General features: G+C 39.5%; 1 protein-coding gene across 1 annotated transcript in view; it reads right to left on the bottom strand.

Moving 5' to 3' along the window:
• The window catches only part of EMILIN2 (elastin microfibril interfacer 2), a 71,791-nt gene that overhangs the window by 8,753 nt on the left and 43,766 nt on the right, over positions 1 to 19,272 (bottom strand). Inside the window, exons 4-8 of the mRNA XM_063453046.1 lie at positions 16,606 to 18,468; positions 6,309 to 6,725; positions 5,687 to 5,716; positions 4,932 to 5,027; positions 2,437 to 2,571 (exon numbers count right to left, since the gene is read on the bottom strand). Coding sequence (XP_063309116.1) covers positions 2,437 to 2,571; positions 4,932 to 5,027; positions 5,687 to 5,716; positions 6,309 to 6,725; positions 16,606 to 18,468 — 2,541 coding nt within the window. The remainder of the gene's footprint in view (positions 1 to 2,436; positions 2,572 to 4,931; positions 5,028 to 5,686; positions 5,717 to 6,308; positions 6,726 to 16,605; positions 18,469 to 19,272) is intronic.

Raw genomic sequence — 19,272 nt, 5'->3', positions numbered from 1 at the left:
TTTTGAGCAGGGTCCTAATTAACCTATTGTTAAATTGTCCCCTTTATAATATTGTAAAGAGCTGCAAAGTTAGTTGGAGCTATATAAATTGCAGTAAATAATTCAAGGTTTAAGTACAAGACACTGTTCCATACACAATATTTATAATACAGAAAATAGTTATTTGGAGCATCGATCTGCCTTTCTTTTCTCGCTGTAGGTATAGTTTAGTTCTACACAAAAAAAAAACATGACTCTTACTGAAGGTTATAGCACAAGTATGTGGTCACAGCCAGGCTGCTCACTTAGCTTTAACCCATTAAGGACCAAACTTCTGGAATAAAATGGAATTATGACATGTCACACATGTCATGTGTCCTTAAGGGGTTAAAAGAATCTTTCAAATTCTTCTCAAGGAAAGATAAGCAGGTTTTAAACTTATTTTTATTTATTTTTTGTTAGAAAACAAGGAGAAATGAATGGCCTACCATACTTGGTAACTTCTGAAATTGCTTGAACCAGAGATTATTCAAACTATTAACTCTTTAGTGGATGAGAGTGAAGATTCAACGTAGAGCCCCTACGCATTTGGGATATTTGAATTAACGCTTTAAAAAATTAGGGCTGTACTCTTAGCTATGTATGGAGAAGAAAATTAACAAAAATAAAGCCATGAAATGCAAGCTATACGGAACACAAAAATTACATCAAGAATTTACTTAAAACAAAATCTTATTACCGAATTGTAATGATGGGACAGCTGAATACAATTTGATTTACTAAAAATGTACCATATGGTGATTAATGGCTAAGATTATATGCAATGCCCATACGCTTGCTAAACAGCATCTTGCCGTCATTAAAGCCATGTGGCAATAGCTATGATGTTAATTCTTTCCATAAAAGTGGCGCTTATATCTTTGCAAGCCCTCTTGGCTACTAACGAAGGACACTCCCTAATATGCGAGACAAGCTTTTTATTGCCTACAAAGAAGAATGATTTCAACATGTTATCTCAACAAAGGCCTGTGGTTTAGATTAACAAACGTGCTCCCTGTAACTTAAATTTATTAGAGAGAAAAAGGATGTAATCTCATAAAAGCAAGAGTAATAAAACGACTGAACTTCACAGAAAGACTGCATGCTTTCCTTTAATGCATCATGCTTTTAATTGTAAAATATACATGGCATGTGGCGGTGGGAGACCACATATGCAAATTTAAAAAATCTTGTCTCGGCAACTCAATATTGACATTTAACCACTTTAGGACTAATGACAGTGTTGTCATAGCAAACTGTAATTTAAAGATCCTATTACAAAAGGGATTGACCAGTCATTTAAAAAAAAAAAAATGCCTAACTCAACTGAGCTCCCAAAATTAAATAAGCAAGGCATTCCATGCTGGCATAAATTGTTTAGGAAGCATCAGATAATGATGAGTGCAAGGAGTAACATTTGTTCCGTATGAGGTTAAATATGTGAATCAATTTGTTATCTAGAAAATTATTGTTCAAAAACAAATGATTTTCTATTTTTACGATCTGTGCAATGTACTATAATAGTATATCAATTGCCATTATGTACATTCTGTACTTTATAAATTTGCATTCACTGCATATCCTTCCATCTAAAAAAATACTATTATATTTATGGGAAGTATACGTTCCTCAAATGAATTGTTGCAAATGTTACCATAATTTTTTTTTGCGGGGGAATGGTAAGCCATGAGAACTTGTAACATTTATTCAATAAACTAGAAATTGTGGAGAAGAGAATTACAATAATTTGGTCCAAATAAGCAAGTTGTAAAAATTCCCAGATCTTTAGTTTTAGCCTACAGTTTGACATTTTATAAATTCTCCACAATTCCCGGTCTAGTGGTCTGTTTTACTGTTTATTTTTGGTTTGTTTTAGTTAAAATGTCTGCTCCTAGCTATACATACTGATGGCTTCAGCTCATCAAGATATGTATTGTTATTCTGGAATCCTTTTAGCTAATAGAAACATAGAAACATAGAATGTGACGGCAGATAAGAGCCATTCGGCCCATCTAGTCTGCCCAATAATTTGAAATACTTTTAATTAGTCCCTGGCCTTATCAAGAATAGCCTTATGCCTATCCCATGCATGCTTAAACTCCCTCACTGTGTTAACCTCTACCACTTCAGCTGGAAATGGCTATTGAAAAACTATTCTATTATTAGCTATTAATTAGGGACTTATCAGCAAAACATGTGAATGCCACAGTCAATATACACATATAAATAAACTGTATTGATGATATCATTACCAAATGTATAGAAAGAACACACAATTTTTATCAATGCATTTTTTCAATTGTTTGCACAAGCACAACTAAAAAGGAATGCCATGTGTCATGGAAGGGTAGAAGTGTGACAATCCCACAATTTAGTAACTGACATTAAAGGCTGTTCTACTCCACACTGGTACATTACCTGTTGATGGATTGTAATGTTCTCCATCATTTACCAAGACTTTGTTAAAAGGAATAATTCCAACGTCATCAGAAATTAAATGATCACTTAATCCAGCGGAAAAGGATATCATTTGCGAAGTTGATGCAAAGTAACCTAACAAACAGAAATGAAAATTATTAAATAATAATTAAGAAAAAAATAAGGAGACAAATGATGGAAGGGTAGAAATAAGGAATTGGGTGGTGGGAAGGGACACTGTTTAGGGAAGGATAGCAGGTTGGAAAAATAATGGAGGACAAATGAGAATAAAGGAGACTCATACAGACCACCACCACCCTATTGTCACCACCTATCATTGCATCACATACACACTCATTGCACACACCTGTGGTTTGCCCTTTACTCAGTCCTTCTCCCTATGCAGAGAGGAGCTGAGAAGTCAGAATTGAATGGTTTCTATCAGCAAAACTTTCACAAACGGCTGCATTAAAATAGTCCCTTCAGCAAAAGTAGCAGTTGCCCTGGAGTATAACGCCTATTAGTTTCAGGCAGACCAAGAAATACATGGTCCAGCACTGCACTGCATCAGTAAAAGTGTGCATTACATAAGTAATGATCCCATAATATCATCCACTGCGCAGTGCGGGGCCTGAAGAGATTAACTGCCCATTGAAATAACATATTTTCTATAATAATATATATTCTTACAAACATATAAAACACACCTTATGTGAGACTTAGATGATCGTTTTCTGAAACATCTTTTTAACCAAATCCAGCTCAGTAATAGAAGAATACATCATGCAAAAACTGGCAATGGTGCAACTTACACGTAAGGCTAAGTTTATTTTTATGTATTATATGTATATATATATATATATATATATATATATATATATATATATATATATATATATATATATATATATATATATATATATATATATATATATATATATATATATATATATATATATATATATATATATATATATATATATATATATATATATATATATATATATATATAGTACTTGGCTAGTTTTACAGGCAATCAAGGCTCTTGAACTCTCCAGGAACCTGTAAAGAATCTTTGCCTAGAGGCCTCTACTTAGCGAACATTAGTTAGTACACCACATGACTCCCATATGGTAAATTTTAACCCTGCTATAAATGTGGGGTCATGTTCCTTTGGAACAGTTTTGCATAAACCTTGAACACACATGCTGTAATATGTGTAAGTGTTAAGTAGCAATCTCCAATTCTCTCTTCAGGGATTTTCCATATAATTTACGCTGTTCATCCACATCTTTCTCTATTCCTTTACTGGTTAGGGTAATTTACATGTATTTATATATTAAACAGCAAAATTAAGAAAAGGAAAAAAAACACAACTCATAATTATCAACTTGGGCCTAAATCTGCAATTTTGTTTTTCGGTTTAGTAAATATATTCAGAGTATTCATGGAGATTACAGAGCTTCAAGCGTATTACCCAATTCATACTGTGCATCATTGTCAGCATTATTCACTAATATGTGAACGGTGTTTTCACTTCTACGATTATGGGCGGTTATTTGAAATCCCAATGAACTCTTGACAATTCACCATTTAGTGAATAACGTGTTTATTCAAAATGTATTTCTAGATATTTAACAGTTCCTGTATAGTGCTCTTATCCAGAGCGTTTTACAAAATTAATCACAGGTTTTGTTACAGGGACATATACAATTTGACATACTGACATAAAGGGTGTAGGGAACCTTGACTGTGGCCTTTAATGTATGGTAATATCTTTAACAGAGTCGTGCTATTCTACTATACTGAGCCATTGTTAGCCACCAGGAAGTCCTCAAGCTGTAGGCTGCCATAGCAAAATTTAATTTGTAGTTTTAGGTCTGCAACGGTAGGAGGGCAACCTATAGGGAACTGACTGACTATAAACTTTTTCTGTTTGATTATTCCATGTTTCAATTAGGAGAAGTAGCATATGAATCAAACTATATTTTAGATTTCCGTCTTTAAAGGTAAACTATAGTGGCAGGAAAACAAAGTTGCTTTCCTGGCACTATAGCTCCCTATAGTACCCCCTCCCCACTCACTCCACATGGTGCATAAGGGGCTAAAAAAAAACTTCTGTCACTTCCCTAAGTCCAGCACCGATGTCCCTCAGCGTGGGCTCTGGACCGCCTCAGTTCCTTTCCTGCTGGCTGAGATCTAATGCGCATGCGCGGTAATGGCCACATGCGCATTAGGATTTCCCGATAGGAAATCATTATATTATTCAGGTGCCACTGTATGCCCTCATGCATAGCGGGAGGGCATCCAGCGTCAGCCAACCAAAAGGTGAATTTCAAAGTATTAGTCAATGGTGTGGTTTTCAGAATGATAGTCCTGCTTTAAGATTGCTTGCCACTTTGGACTCTAGGTCATCTGTCTAATTTCATGGATCCACAGAAATGTCAATAAACATATAATATAGTCCTAACATATGTAGAAATAATATAAATTACCTTTTGATTCTGAAAACACACGTAATTCAGGATACTCTGAAAAGATAAAAGAAAACAAATAAATAATAATTAGATTGCAAATACAATTACTTCTTGCTTATTTTGTTTTAATTTGTGAGATAAAGAAGAGAGATAAGAGCCAACTGATCGAAAGGTATAGACAGGAAGTGGCAAAGGGAGTTTTTTCGCCACTGGAGATATTATCAATAAACCTCTGCCTTTCTGGGTTTTGCAATCAAAAACAAATATTCTGCATGCTAAAACATGTTGCAATGAGTTAAGAACAAAAATCACTGATCCAGATAATAAAACACACCTCTAATATTTATATGGGCTAGGTATGCTCATATAGTGTGATGTACACTAGGTAGATTTTCATTGATGGGGGAAATATGACCCCCTCCACTTTTGATCACTCTCAAGACTGACTGGCCAGGTTTATTAAGTGTTATGGTAGTCTCATTTTAGTGAGGCCTCGTACAAAAAATAAGTGAATAGACTTACAATGAGCCTGTGCTTAAAGGGGGCAAGCTGTTTATTCATTTTTCAATTAAAACAATTCATATGGAAAATAGCTGTTGGCCCGAGTCATTTGTGTTTCTATGATTTACTGCAATAAATCCATTTGAAAAATGGGTGGAAAATACCAGATGTATACCCTTAGTGCATCTATATCCCCATGTTTACCAGTGAACTTCCTGCCCATCTGGTTCTCAAGACAATGATAAATCAAGGACTAACACACAATCAGTTACCTGGTGATGCAGCCGTGGGTTTAGGATAACCTACAAAGGAAGGAAATTAAATATTCAATTGACAAGTGATGGATGCACATTTAACATTTTCACTTAATAAAAGTCATCACTGGAAGATAATCTGTGAACTGGATTTCAATTGTGGACAAATAATGTACCCTGTCCATTGGAGACTGGGAGCAATATTTTTTTAACCCCTTAGGACACGACATGTGTGACATGTCATGATTCCCTTTTATTCCAGAAGTTTGGTCCTTAAGGGGTTAAAAAATTACTATTTCCATTCTGAACACAGTGATGGGTAATGTTCTAGAAACACCTTTTCTGCCACACTTTAAAGCTTAGATTGAGAATATGGAGACGTGTTGCACCCAAGGACAGATGTCTGAATACACACAGTGATTTGGCACTCACGAACAGTGCTTGTCAACCTCACCAGATTGAGTCCTTACAGTTTTATATCTCCAGTCCTACACCTCATATTTTCCCTTTGTGGCCCATTTATTGCTATTTATTTTAACGATAGAGCAGGTGCCATTTGGTATACAAAGTAATATTCACATGAATTGTATCCGGTTTCTGTAATGCAACCAAGTATGGTAACATTTTAGAATCCTCTTACCTGGTGCTCCAGCAAACCCTGTTGCAACCGGCATGTCTTGTTGTCCATCTACACCTTGAGGTCGATCTGATCCAGATTTCAATATTTTTCCTGGAGGCCCAGCCTGTCCACTCTCTATGATCATTCCATTGTTACCAGGAAGTGGTAAGGTGATGACAGATCCTGGCAAGAAAGGTGCAACTGGTTGAGAGGGTATTGGTTTTGGTTTTGGATAGGCGGATTCTTCAGGTAACTTTGGCTTCAGTGGTTCATCTGGAACTTTTGGCTTAGAAGGATACTGAGGTACATTTGGTTGCACGGGTTCTTTACTTGATTCTGGAATCACTGGCAGCTGTGGACCCTGTGGGGAAGATGGCTTCAGTGGTGTTTTTGGAGGTGGTAGTGGAGGTATTACTCTTTGTTGAAAACCATCTGTATCTGTAAAGAATATTGAAGACATATTGAAGATTTATTTTATGAATATGTGTTATGGTATTATCTACCAATAATGAATGAAATGGGTCTTTAAGTAAGACATTACACTAGTTCTTGTATTCAGGCACATAAGTCCATTAAATGGAAAAACACTTCACAGAGCAGTTTTCAAAGATGACCTATGGTTTCCTCAATGCTAACTGGATTTGATCAAAATAGGAGCTTAGGATAGTGGCTAGTACTTCTAATAGGTATGGCTGAATATGCTACTGCAAAGTAGAAAGGGAATAGAGCTTAACAGAAGTCAGCTGTATCCAGCGTCAGGGGAACTAATGTAGTGAATGTAGTGGGCAAGACATTTGTTGGCACCCATCTAGCGCAAGGGTGGCCAAAAGGTAGATCCCCATCTGTCATACACTCTCACAATTCTATGGCTGCTGGGGATCTACCATTTGCCCATATTTGCAAGGTTGTATTTGTGCTTTTGAATGTAATCATGTTTTTGCATGGAGTGTGTGTGTGTGTGTGTGTGTGTGCGCGCATGTAGGAGTGTATTTGTATGTACTGTTGACAATGGGATGCAGTGATGTACTTTTTGTAATGTTTGCATTGGAATGTAGTTTGTATGTAGAGTTGGCTTTTAAATGCAGGTGCACTTTTGTGTATAGTGTTGGTGTTTGAATGAAGGGGTGTTTGCATCTATTTTTGACATTTTAATATAGTGGTGAGATTGTAATGTTCCGCTGCTGCTTTTTTTCTGCAGCTATGGTGTCAAAGAATATAGACAGGGTGTGCACCCAGCATGTAGCTTCTACTCCGTGGTAGAGGCAGAGTCAGAAAGAAGCGGTGTAAAGGACGTGTGTACATTACCCACGTTACTCGTGGCCACTTTTACCAACTAACTGCAAACAACCAACTTGATATCAAAACATGTTTATTTGATGCGCTTTTCTGAGTACCATCTGTTGCACCAAATTTAAAAAAAAAAAAAACAGGATTGAAAAAAAAAAAACATGGTAATTGATGGTCTGGTGACAGCCATTAAATGTTGACTTGATGTACAGATTAAATGGAAGAGACCAACAGAGGGGAAAAAGGAGGAGTAGTAAAAAAACAATAAAAAAAAAATTCCCCAAGCAGAGCAAACCACCTTCATGAAGCTGCTTCATTCCAAGCGTGGTGCTGGTGTCTGAACAGAGTGGCATCACGTCACTCCATTCCTAGACTCCTTAGCACTGGAGTACAAACAGACAGAGGTCTCTTCTGATTTCGGCAGACTTTCAATTCTTTGGAGAAAAATCTTTTTCTAAATATGCATTTCTCCAAACCTACACATTTGCTATCAAAACTGTAAGCACGATGTGTGGATGGAATTTGAAGCTTTTTTAAAAGAGCTGGAGTTAATTTTATTTTTTTTTCATGACAGATTTTCCTCAATGCACCAACATTAAAAAGATTACATTGTTATTGCGATCGAACCCCCTTTTTTTATTACAATCTTTATATTTTAGATGGGTTTTTGATAAGATATATGCAACTGCATTTGCAAAGATGTATTCATTTTTTCTTTTTAAACTAGTTATTATTTTCCTGCAAATTAAAGGACCACTCTAGTGCCAGGAAAGCATACTTGTTTTCCTGGCACTAGAGTGCCCTGAGGGTGCCCCCACCCTCAGGGACCCACTCCCGCCCGGCTCTGGAAAGGGGAAAGGGGTAAAAACGTACCTTTTTCCAGCGCTGGGCGGGGAGCTCTCCTCCTCCTCTCCGCCTCCGTTCCTCCCCGTCGGCTGAATGCGCACGCGCGGCAAGAGCTGCGCGCGCATTCAGCCGGTCACATAGGAAAGCATTCATAATGCTTTCCTATGGACGCTTGCGTGCTCTCACTGTGATTTTCACAGTGAGAATCACGCAAGCGCCTCTAGCGGCTGTCAGTGAGACAGCCACTAGAGAATTAGGGGGAAGGCTTAACTAATTGATAAACATAGCAGTTTCTCTGAAACTGCTATGTTTATAAAACAATTAGTTAACCCTAGCTGGACCTGGCACCCAGACCACTTCATTAAGCTGAAGTGGTCTGGGTGCCTAGAGTGGTCCTTTAACAATTTTTTGGGGTGATATCCTAAAACAAATCCATTATCTGCAAAAAAAAATAAAAGTTTCACCAGCCAACTCTGTGGAATCAATTAGTAAAATAAATATCCGAACGAATGTCCGTGAAAGGTGGCAGAAATAAAGGAGATAAATAGAACAGAGTTGGTTTACCGGTTAACTAAGACGGCAGAGTGCAGACTTGCTGGCTCTGTGATGAATTTGGTTGTTGACGTCTTCTCATTTTGGGCTCCTTTCACTAAGCAACACTGCCAAAAAAAATAAAAAATAAACTGACAGCGCTTAACTAAATCATATTTAGTTGCTTGAGCTGTGTTTTAGAGAGCCAGTGCTGCCTGTATTTCCACATAAACAGTAACCGTTATTAGGCATGTGCATGGGGAAAAATTTCGGTTCGGTTCGGCATTCCGAAATTCAGGATTTTCGCAATTCGGGACTTCGGCAATTCAGCACTTCAAGACTTCGGAACTTCGACACCTCGGGACTTCTCTTGCAGCCAGGGGCGTATTAGCCGCGAGGCAAACAAGGCATTTGCCTTGGGCGGCATTTTTCAGGGGGCGGCAAAAAACGCCGCCCCCAAATGCCCAAGGCAAATGTCTTGTTAGCCTTGCGGCTAACAGACATGCTGGGCTGGTTGCTGGTTGCTGGGCGGCCGGCGAGGGAGCTCTTCCCCTGAGCTCTCTGCTCAGCTCCCTTGCGCGCCGCCCGCAGAGTGAGACTGGGAGCCGGAATATGACGTCATATTCCGGCTCCGCCTCCCAGCCTCACTCTGCGGGCGGCGCGCAAGGGAGCTGGAGCAGAGAGCTCAGGGGAAGAGCTCCCTCGCCGGCCGCCCAGCCTGCCCGCCAGTGCCGTCCTGCAGCCACTGGACCACCAGGGAATGGGAGAACCCCCCCACCCCCAGCATTCCCAAAGGTAGAGAGGGGGGGGGAGTAAATAATAAAAAAAAAAGTGTTAATGTGAGTGTGTGTGTGTGTCTGTTAGTGTGTGTGTGTGTGTCTGTTAGTGTGTGTGTGTGTGTGTCTGTTAGTGTGTGTGTGTGTGTGTGTCTGTTAGTGTGTGTGTGTGTGTGTGTGTCTGTTAGTGTGTGTGTGTGTCTGTTAGTGTGTGTCTGTGACTGTGTGTGTTAGTGTGTGTGTGTCTGTTAGTGTGTGTGTCTGACTGTGTGTGTCTGACTGTGTGTGTGTGTCCGACTGTGTGTTTGTTAGTGTGTGTGTCTCACTGTGTGTGTCTGTGTGTGTGTGTGTGTGTCCGACTGTGTGTGTTTGTTAGTGTGTGTGTCCGACTGTGTGTGTTTGTTAGTGTGTGTGTCAGACTGTGTGTGTTTGTTAGTGTGTGTCTCACTGTGTGTGTCTGTTAGTGTGCGTGTGTCCGACTGTGTGTGTTTGTTAGTGTGTGTGTCTGACTGTGTGTGTTTGTTAGTGTGTGTGTGTCCGACTGTGTGTGTTTGTTAGTGTGTGTGTCCGACTGTGTGTGTTTGTTAGTGTGTGTGTCTCACTGTGTGTGTCTGTTAGTGTGTGTGTGTCCGACTGTGTGTGTTTGTTAGTGTGTGTGTCTGACTGTGTGTGTTTGTTAGTGTGTGTGTCCGACTGTGTGTGTTTGTTAGTGTGTGTCTCACTGTGTGTGTCTGTTAGTGTGTGTGTGTGTCCGACTGTGTGTGTTTGTTAGTGTGTGTGTGTGTCCGACTGTGTGTGTCTGACTGTGTGTGTCTGTTAGCTAGTGTATGCGTATCTGTCAGTGAATGTGTGTGTATTTAGAAGGCGGGGCAGGGGGGAAGGGTTGGGTGGGGGTGGCGCACGCGCGCGGTGGGGGGGGGCAGCACAAAACCAAGATACACCACTGCTTGCAGCCGCTTGGTAGATAACTCCCTAATTCCCACGGTATTAGGGAGTTATCTACCAAAAAGCTGAAAGACCTAAATTGGTCTTTCAGCCAAATTTACTAATACTAAGTAAAAATTACTTAGTATTAGTAAATTTTGCCCCTACTCGCTATACCGCGAAGTGAGCAGCCTGTGACTTAATCCATCAATCAGAGAGTTATGAGTCAAATTACACAGCATGGGAAAATTCCAAAGAACTTTCCCATGCTGTATAAAATGACACAGAGCACTCTGATTGGTGGATTTCAAACCAACCAGAGTGCTGTGACAGGTAAATGTAGAGACTTACCTGTCAGAGCACTCTGATTGGATGGCTTAGACGCACCAATCAGAGTGCTCTGAGCCTAATTGCAGGGCGGGGCAAGGCTTTATAAGCCTTCCCCCACCCTGCTGCAGTGCTCAGTCTGCGTGGAGCCCTCCATGGGTGAAGGAGGATAATTTTTTTTTATATAATTGCGTCGGTTATTATGTTTTTTATTTGGCCTTTTTTGGGGCTGAAAAAAGAAGATTTTAGAAGAAAGAAAACATTGAATGGTAAGTTTTTTTTCTTTTTTTTTTACAGGTATTTCGTTAAAGGTCCCCCCTCATTAGTTTTTAGGGTGAGGGGGGTAGGTAGGGGGATAATTTTTATTGGGGAGGGGGTGACCTTAGGTCCACCCCCTTATTACAATTTAGGGCCCCCACCCGCCGCTCAGGGGTGGGGGACAGGGGGGAGGACATTAGGTGTCCCCCCTTATTAGTATTTAGGGCCCCCACCTGCCGCTCAGGGGTGGGGGCCAGGGGGGAGGACCTTGGGTCACCCCCCTTATTTTACTGTAGGGTCCCCACCCACCGCTCAGGGGTGGGGGCCGGGGGGAGGACATTAGGTCCCCCCCTTAGTATTTAGGGCCCCCACCCACCGCTCAGGGGTGGGGGCCAGGGGGGAGGACATTAGGTCCCCCTTATTATAATTTAGGGCCCCCACCCACCGCTCAGGGGTGGGGGCCAGGGGCTCGGGAGGGGGGGGGACTTATTTTTTTTTTTTTTTTTTTACAGTGAGCAGCCACAGTATAGCGAATAGGGGCATAATTTACTAATACTAAGTAAACTTTTAGTAGATAGCTTCCTAATACCGTGGGAATTAGGTAGTTATCTACTTCTTCATTACTGTCATTACATTGACTGGCCAAGTAACTTACATTTTATATGAATGTATGTTACTTGATTGTTGTAAGTGTTGCAAATGCTTACAGCTGAATCCTGGCTATGTTTGTATATTTTTTTTATAATTATTTACAATGTAACCTTCTTCTTTCACTGGGTAAGTATATTAGTACTTAGGCAATACTGTTCTTCGGCACTTCGGCAATTTCGGAACTTCGGAACCTCGGCAATTCGGACATTCGGAAGTACCCAAATGTCTGAATTGTCCGAAATTCGTCCAAATTCATATTCAGACCGAAACGAATTGCACATGTCTAACCGTTATACCTGCAAACCTGAGCCAGCAATCCAAGTAGTGTAACCTGACCTTGTATGTGCACCAATCACTACCCTGACACTTTCAGAGCATTACTGGGATTAGTACATAACTTTGCTCTCTTCTGTGCGACTGAAAGGGTTACTTAATAAAACATTTCATTAAAACAAACATGCCGGGGAAACTCAGTTTGGATCTAGGATCCTAGGACCTTTTAATGACAGTGCGTTGGGCTTACCATTATAAGTAAACCTATAAGGTTAAACATGCACTCCCCCAACTATTCCAGTTTAGACAGGACAGTCCAGGTATTTCAGGTTCTGTCCAGTCATCCCAACTTTGTTCTCTGCTTTGTTCTCTACTGCACAACATTAACATCATTAGACGTGCTGTACGCAGGAAACTAGGATCTTGTAGGCGGCTCTGAAACAGTGCTCCTTGCAAGTCCTGCCCTCAGTAGGCGACATTGGCAATGACTGGCAGGCAGCCAGACATGTATTCACACAGGCTACTAGTCAGTAATTTGGGTGGACCCAGCCCCTTAATGGGTGGATCCACTCTGTAGGGTAGAGCCAGTGTTGCGATCATGTAATTGACTTGCCCCTTTTACCCCTACCACCAGCATCCCACTTCTTGGGATGCCAATGTTGAGGGGGGAGTATGGGATAGCCAAGATCTACTAATAACCAGTGATAGGTTGGTACCTGGTCTTTATTTACTTTGTGTGCAAGAGATTCATTGGACTGTGGCTGTGCAATCTATCTTCCATCTGCTGCTGCTATACGATTATAAAAAGATATAGGAAAAAGAGTAATAAAACCTAATCCCATAGTACCCTGACCCTTTTTAATCGCTCAAAACAGCAGGCATCACAGGTTGTATAGTGCCTGATAGGCTATATGTTTAGCAGCTCTTATAGCTGGGCTTTATTATGCATATATTGCTATCAACAGGGTTTTACTAGAAGTGTTCACACTTCTCAGCAGAGATCCGAGTTAGGCTGGTCTGACAGTCAGTTCAGCTGACATGGACACCATCCAGGTGGATGCACCTTATTGTTCCCGTCCCCCCATTGTTCATGATCCCATACCTTCCTATTTAGGGAGTTTTATATAAATGTTCAACATCTACAGTTTATTTGTTTAGGGTGAAGGAGTTATGATCACCTTATAAAATGTTTCTATGTTAGTAGCTGCAATTCAGCTAGTAAAACCAACCCCACAGAATCTATCCTTTCCCAAATGTACTTGCACCTTTGTAACTTGCCACGGTGCAATCCCCGTACAATGGTTACTCATTCATCCTAAACTAAAGGAAATGAACACAGAGACATTTGAGAAATGCAATGCTTTTCAGTAAACATTTTTATGTTTCAACACTGTGAAATTACCCTAATCTTACAGCTAACTGAAAATCTGGTTATACTTTGCATTGACTAGTTACACATTTACATCTACCACTATAAGCAGGATTTTGGGATTTTCTCAATCCTATGTACAATGTACTTATGAGGAAGAAAATCTCGATGGGCAGAAACACATGTTTCTGTAGAATGCAAAACGGAGAAGAACGTGGTGCTAAATGTCTTCTAATCCACAAACTCCTACATAGAAATTAAATAATTGCACGTTCCACACTGGGTTACTGATAGTCAACTAACCTCCAAGCTTAAAATTTGTGAGCCAGAGAAGAAATCTGTAATTGGCTTTGTTGCCTACTGAGCATTTAGCGGAAAATTTTTGGTTAGGGACATATCCATTTCACTAGACTACCAGAGCTTTATATGCAGCTTGTAAAATGGCAACATCAGGTTTAACTTTGTATGTTTGTTTGAATACATCTTATGTCCTTTGATGGTAACAAATACACAACAGACTGGAAGCTTTACAGCAGGGGTCCTCAAACTCTGGCCCCCCAGATGTTGCTGAACTACAACTCTCATGATTCTCTTGCTATCTATGCAATTCAAAGAATCACGGGAGTTGTAGTTCAGCAACATCCGGGGGGCCGAAGTTTGAGGACCCCTGCTTTACAGTGATATTCTCAGATCACTACACAACTTCTGTCTATTCCCCATTCCTGTTCTTTATCTTTTATCATCTTAATAGTTGTTTAGAGTGATTTATCATGCTCTCTAATTAAAAGCATTGGATGCCTTTCTTTGATCACACCTTCACTGCAAATTAACTTGACAAATATTTATACTCTGCATACTAGTATATAGTGACACGTCAAATTTATGTTTAAACAAACTGTTCAAAGCTAGATTGTATAGTATATGAGATGAGATTTTCACTAGTATCACTCACATTCCTGATTGAACAAGACTACAAGCTTGTTTGGGCAGGGTCCTCATCTACCTTTTGTTTCTGTATCAATCTGTAATGTTTCACTTATTGTTACATTTTCCCCTTTCAAAAAAATTGTAAAACGCGGTGGAATAAGTTGGCGCTATATATCAACAATAATAATAATAAGTAAGAGTAAAGCATAACACAAAACAGAACAGAGCTCTCTTTTCATCAGTCTTTTACAAAGCAAGATGGCTGCTCACAGCAAGCCTTATTTTTCTTACCAAGTGATATGCATCAGAAAATAGTAGAATTGCAAATATCAAGCTGAATTGAGGCAGCATTCAGTAATCAGAGACTTTAATTTTGTAGAGATGTGCAATCAATTTAAACATTTGATCTACTTCTAATGTTAATTTTTATTTTCCCACTGCTCATAATTGTTGGGTAAATTCATTGATTTGATTGCATGAAATGTTTTGCTTGATTTCAGTTTGGAAACATCCCAAGTTCTCATAGCTAAAATAAGTGTCTGTGAATATGCAGTATCAGTAATGATGTGTTTTTCTGAACGCCAGAGAGTAAATGCTGTTCAAATGTCACAGACACATTCTCTCAGCCATTTTCAGATTATGTTGCCTTGTCTGATAACAGCGGGTAACGTTAGTCTTTGCATATTGGTGGTTTGATAGATTGGGCGCTATATAACTTTTTACTAATGTCAGGAATATTACTGTAACATACATTGCATACAAAATGTTTGGTATATTGTGTACATGTTTGGATGCATTGAAAAAACGGCTTTTATAGGAAAATGTCACTTCAAAGGCTATTATTACTTTGTTTTCTTATCCCCTATACCAGGGGTAGACGACCTTTGGCACTCCAGAATAGTAACAACAAGGTGTACTTGGCGCTAGCAAATAATTGCACAGTATCCCCAGTGCCAATGATCACCTAATTTGGCACAAACATAAAATATAACAATACAAAACCAAGGTGGGGGGTGCACGTTATACTAACAGTGACTACTTATACTGGTCTTCTCAATAGGTATACATTTGTCCAGATCTATATTGAAACATAAAGACAAATAATTGGTATAATACTGTTTTACTTACATTTACCAGAGCCACTTATAGCAAGCTTCGGCTCTGAAGGCATGCAGTTTGGTCAAGTATCTCCACCACAGCAGTCTGGTCCACAGGTAAAGTAAAGGAGTTTCCAGGATGCTTCTCCCACCTTGATTTTGGATTGTTACATCTCCCCTGATGCTTTGCCAGCATTATGGCTGTAAGAGCATTATGGGAGATGTAGTCCATAACATCTGGAGTGCCAAGAGTTGCCTACCCCTGCCCTATACAGTAGTATCTCGCTTTATAGTGCTTTGCTAAAACAGTGCTTTTCCATTATTTTGAGATGATGAATCCTCCACTATAATGAGGTTAGCAATAGTATTATTATTATTTTTTTACTCCCATTAAGTGTGTTGTTTGTGTTTGGGTAAAAGTATTCACAAAATGTAAATACAATGACTGGTGATGGGAAAATGCTGTTTTTTTTAACCAAATTAAATGTTTTCTCATGAAAATGTATTCTTCTATGTCTGAAAGCAGTGGAAGTAATATATAACATCTAATTTATTTATAACTCCCAATATTTCTACAAATGCTGCCAAAAAAAATTAAATACAAGAAAAACTAAACAGGTACACAATTTCAATTTTAGGCATTTTTTAGCTGCTATTTTCTCAATTTATGTTTTGTCCTAATTTCAAACACCCCTAAGCTTGCATCCCAGGTTTCCAATTTGTAGTGGAAGGGTTGTTATAAACTCAAAGATACAAAGACCAATATTGTACCTAAAATAAGATGTCCGAAGTAGATTTGAGTGTGCATTACAATCCATTTGGAAAAACCCAAATACCAAGATACATTAGAAGTCCGTTTTGGTAAAACAGAGGAAAGACTTATTATTTCTGTGTAATTTGCAATGTTAAAAGTATGCCTCTAATCATTCATATTGTGCATTTTTAGGCTTCTGATTTCACTTGAAAGGGTCAAACAGTAACTTTTTGTTAACTCTGTTTTGGAGAAATATTTGGATTTGTTTAAGGAGCTAAAAAGTTTAGGTGAAACGTACCTGAATCTGGTTTATTCTTGAGAAGATCTTGAAGATCAGAAGTGATTTTGATGACCCGGGTGTTACAGACCTGGACAGATGTATTGAGGCCATAAATGTCAGTTGTATGAGATTTTATTGTCCCATTAAGGATACGTACAGAGTTCCACAAACTGGTAACATGCTTATTAAGCCCATCTTTAATCCTTTGCAGGCTGCCAGATATGGTGTCTAGTTTCCCGCAAACATTTTCCAACTTAGACAGCCTTGCATCAACCTGAGCGTTGTCTGAGCATTTTCCTTTGTCAGCAGATACTTTGCTGTTCAGAAGTTCAAATTTGTCCTTAAGACTCTTACAACATTGGTCATTTGAAGCAGGTAAGGAGGTGTGGTTGCAGAGATTTCTCATTTCATCTAGTTTTGAAGAAAGTCCCATATTGGAGTTCGTAGCAGTAGAGTTTACCTCTATCAGCTGGTCATTAAACAGGCTCATTGCATTATTTAATGCATTCACATCATCTTCAGTCCTGCTGACGCTGTAACGAAGCGAGCCTAGTTCACTCCGAACTTCCTCAATACCTAGTTTGTTGTTTTGAATTAGTTCAAACCTTTCATTGAAAGTATCATTTAACGACTTCAAAAGAACGGCATTATCACTTTCTCTCTGAAGCAAGATTTGGTAATTGTTGCTATACCAGTCATTACTTCCGTGTTCGCCTTGCTTTGCTTGTAAGATGGATTCCAGTTGGTTCTCAACCTGCTGAACTGTTAACTTCAAATAGCGGAGTTCATCTAAATATTCATTGGGATCATTACTAAAATCATTTCCACCAGTAGAATAATTGGAAATCTCCAATAAAATACTTCCTAGTTTGTCTTGAACTGGATGGAGTTTACTGTCAATTAAATTCTTAATGTCTTCATGATTAGATTCAATCAAACTTCTCAATGATTCTTCAATATAATAGCAGTGCTCCTCCGCATTCTTCTCGGTCACATTAATCTTAAAGTCTAACTCATTCAATCTTTCATCAAATGTATTGTCCAATTTAATGGTGTTAAAATGGGACACCTCATTATCTATCCTAACATTAAGGACTCTGTGCGCTTCAGCAATCTCCTCAACCTTTTGATTCAAGTTCTTAAATTTATTCTCAAAATCATCACTTTTGCAACAGCCTTTACCATCTGGTTGTTTTTGAAACAGGGTTCTTAGTTCATTTATTTCATTCCGGAGAGCGGTTTCCTTCTCTTTGAGAAGCTCTGTCACTTCTAAACAACTAGACTCCTGTTCCTCACACTCCTGTTGAGCATTAATTAATTTATATTCACAAGAGTTCTTAAGATCTGCCATTTTTCGGTCCATTCCATCCAAGATTTCATTTCTCAGTGCATCAACCTTTTCTTCTATGTATGTCTGATTAATGTTAGGGCCAGATACTGTGGGTTTAAGAGCATTTGAAGCTTCCTCAAACTCAATCAAACGTTCCTCATATGAGTTAACCTTTCTGTTTAATTCCTCTATTAATTCACTTTTGTTTCTTAACTCTTCTCTTGCATTCTGTAATTCAGAAAGTATATCTCTCATTCCATCCTCTCTTTCAGCACTTCCTGAAAATGGAGGTAAATATATTGTCTCTGTTTTACCTCCAGTAGCGCTGGCTGTAGGCTGCAAATTGTTAAGCCATGAGGATATAATTTTACTTGCATCTTCTTGAATTGTGATTTTTAGGTTTTCATTTACTCCCGCCACAGATGTTTGTAAGTCAATGATGGTCTGAGTAAGTCGAAGCATTTCATCTTCAAGAAACTGAATTTTTTTTCCCTGTGCTTCATTTAATTCCTGGAATTCCTTTCTGGGGTTTAGAATTTCTTTCTGTGGTCCTGTTGTAAAAAAATAAAAAACAATAGGTAAAGAACAGTTGTAAAATAAAATGAAAAACAAAAACTTAACTGGCTATTAGTATACAATTATATGGGTTAGCACAGTGGTTCCCAAACTTTCTAGGTTCAAGGCGCCCCTAATATTTCAATATTTTTTTATTAGACGCCCCATGTCAAAACAATTTTCTCGGTTGTTATATATGTGCAAGGCTGCCCTTGTTTAGCAGAAATGCTTGCCGTTGAGGTGCAGATCCAGAACCTAATCTTGGGAAGGGCACTGGTAGATTATTTAAAGAAACAATCCAGGCACAATAACCACTACTACACTTTGTAGTGGTTATGGTGCCAGTAGTGCCCTCCAAGGGTAAGTATTCAAACTATTTAAGAACAGTTTGACAACTTACCTGGGATCTGCAGCGATAAGGGGCTATAGTAGAGGACAGGGAACAGTAGTGTGTGAGGGGCAGTAGTGTGTGCATAGGCGTGCGCACGGGGTGTGCCGGGTGTGCCTGGGTACACCCTAATCCCCGCGGCACGCCTATGTATTGAGACCGGCAGGGGAGATCTCAGGATCTCCCCTGCCGGCTCATGCAGAGCCGGCGCTATCCGAGCGCCGGCTCTGCTCTCAGCCTCCCCTCACCGGCTCACAGGCATGGAGGGAGGCAGGAGAGGACCGGCGGAGCTATTGCCAGCAGCTCCGCTGGGTTCCTCTCGCGAGATCTGAGCGTTGCCATGGCAACGCTCAGATCTCGCGTGAGTGAACTCTAGCCCTGCGGGGCTAGAGTTCACTCTCCACTGGACCAC

The sequence above is a fragment of the Pelobates fuscus genome, chromosome 4 (genome assembly GCF_036172605.1).
Source record: "Pelobates fuscus isolate aPelFus1 chromosome 4, aPelFus1.pri, whole genome shotgun sequence".
Taxonomy (NCBI): domain Eukaryota; kingdom Metazoa; phylum Chordata; class Amphibia; order Anura; family Pelobatidae; genus Pelobates; species Pelobates fuscus.
The sequence above is the reverse complement of the archived record's forward strand: the minus strand, read 5'-3'. Positions and strand labels throughout refer to the sequence as shown.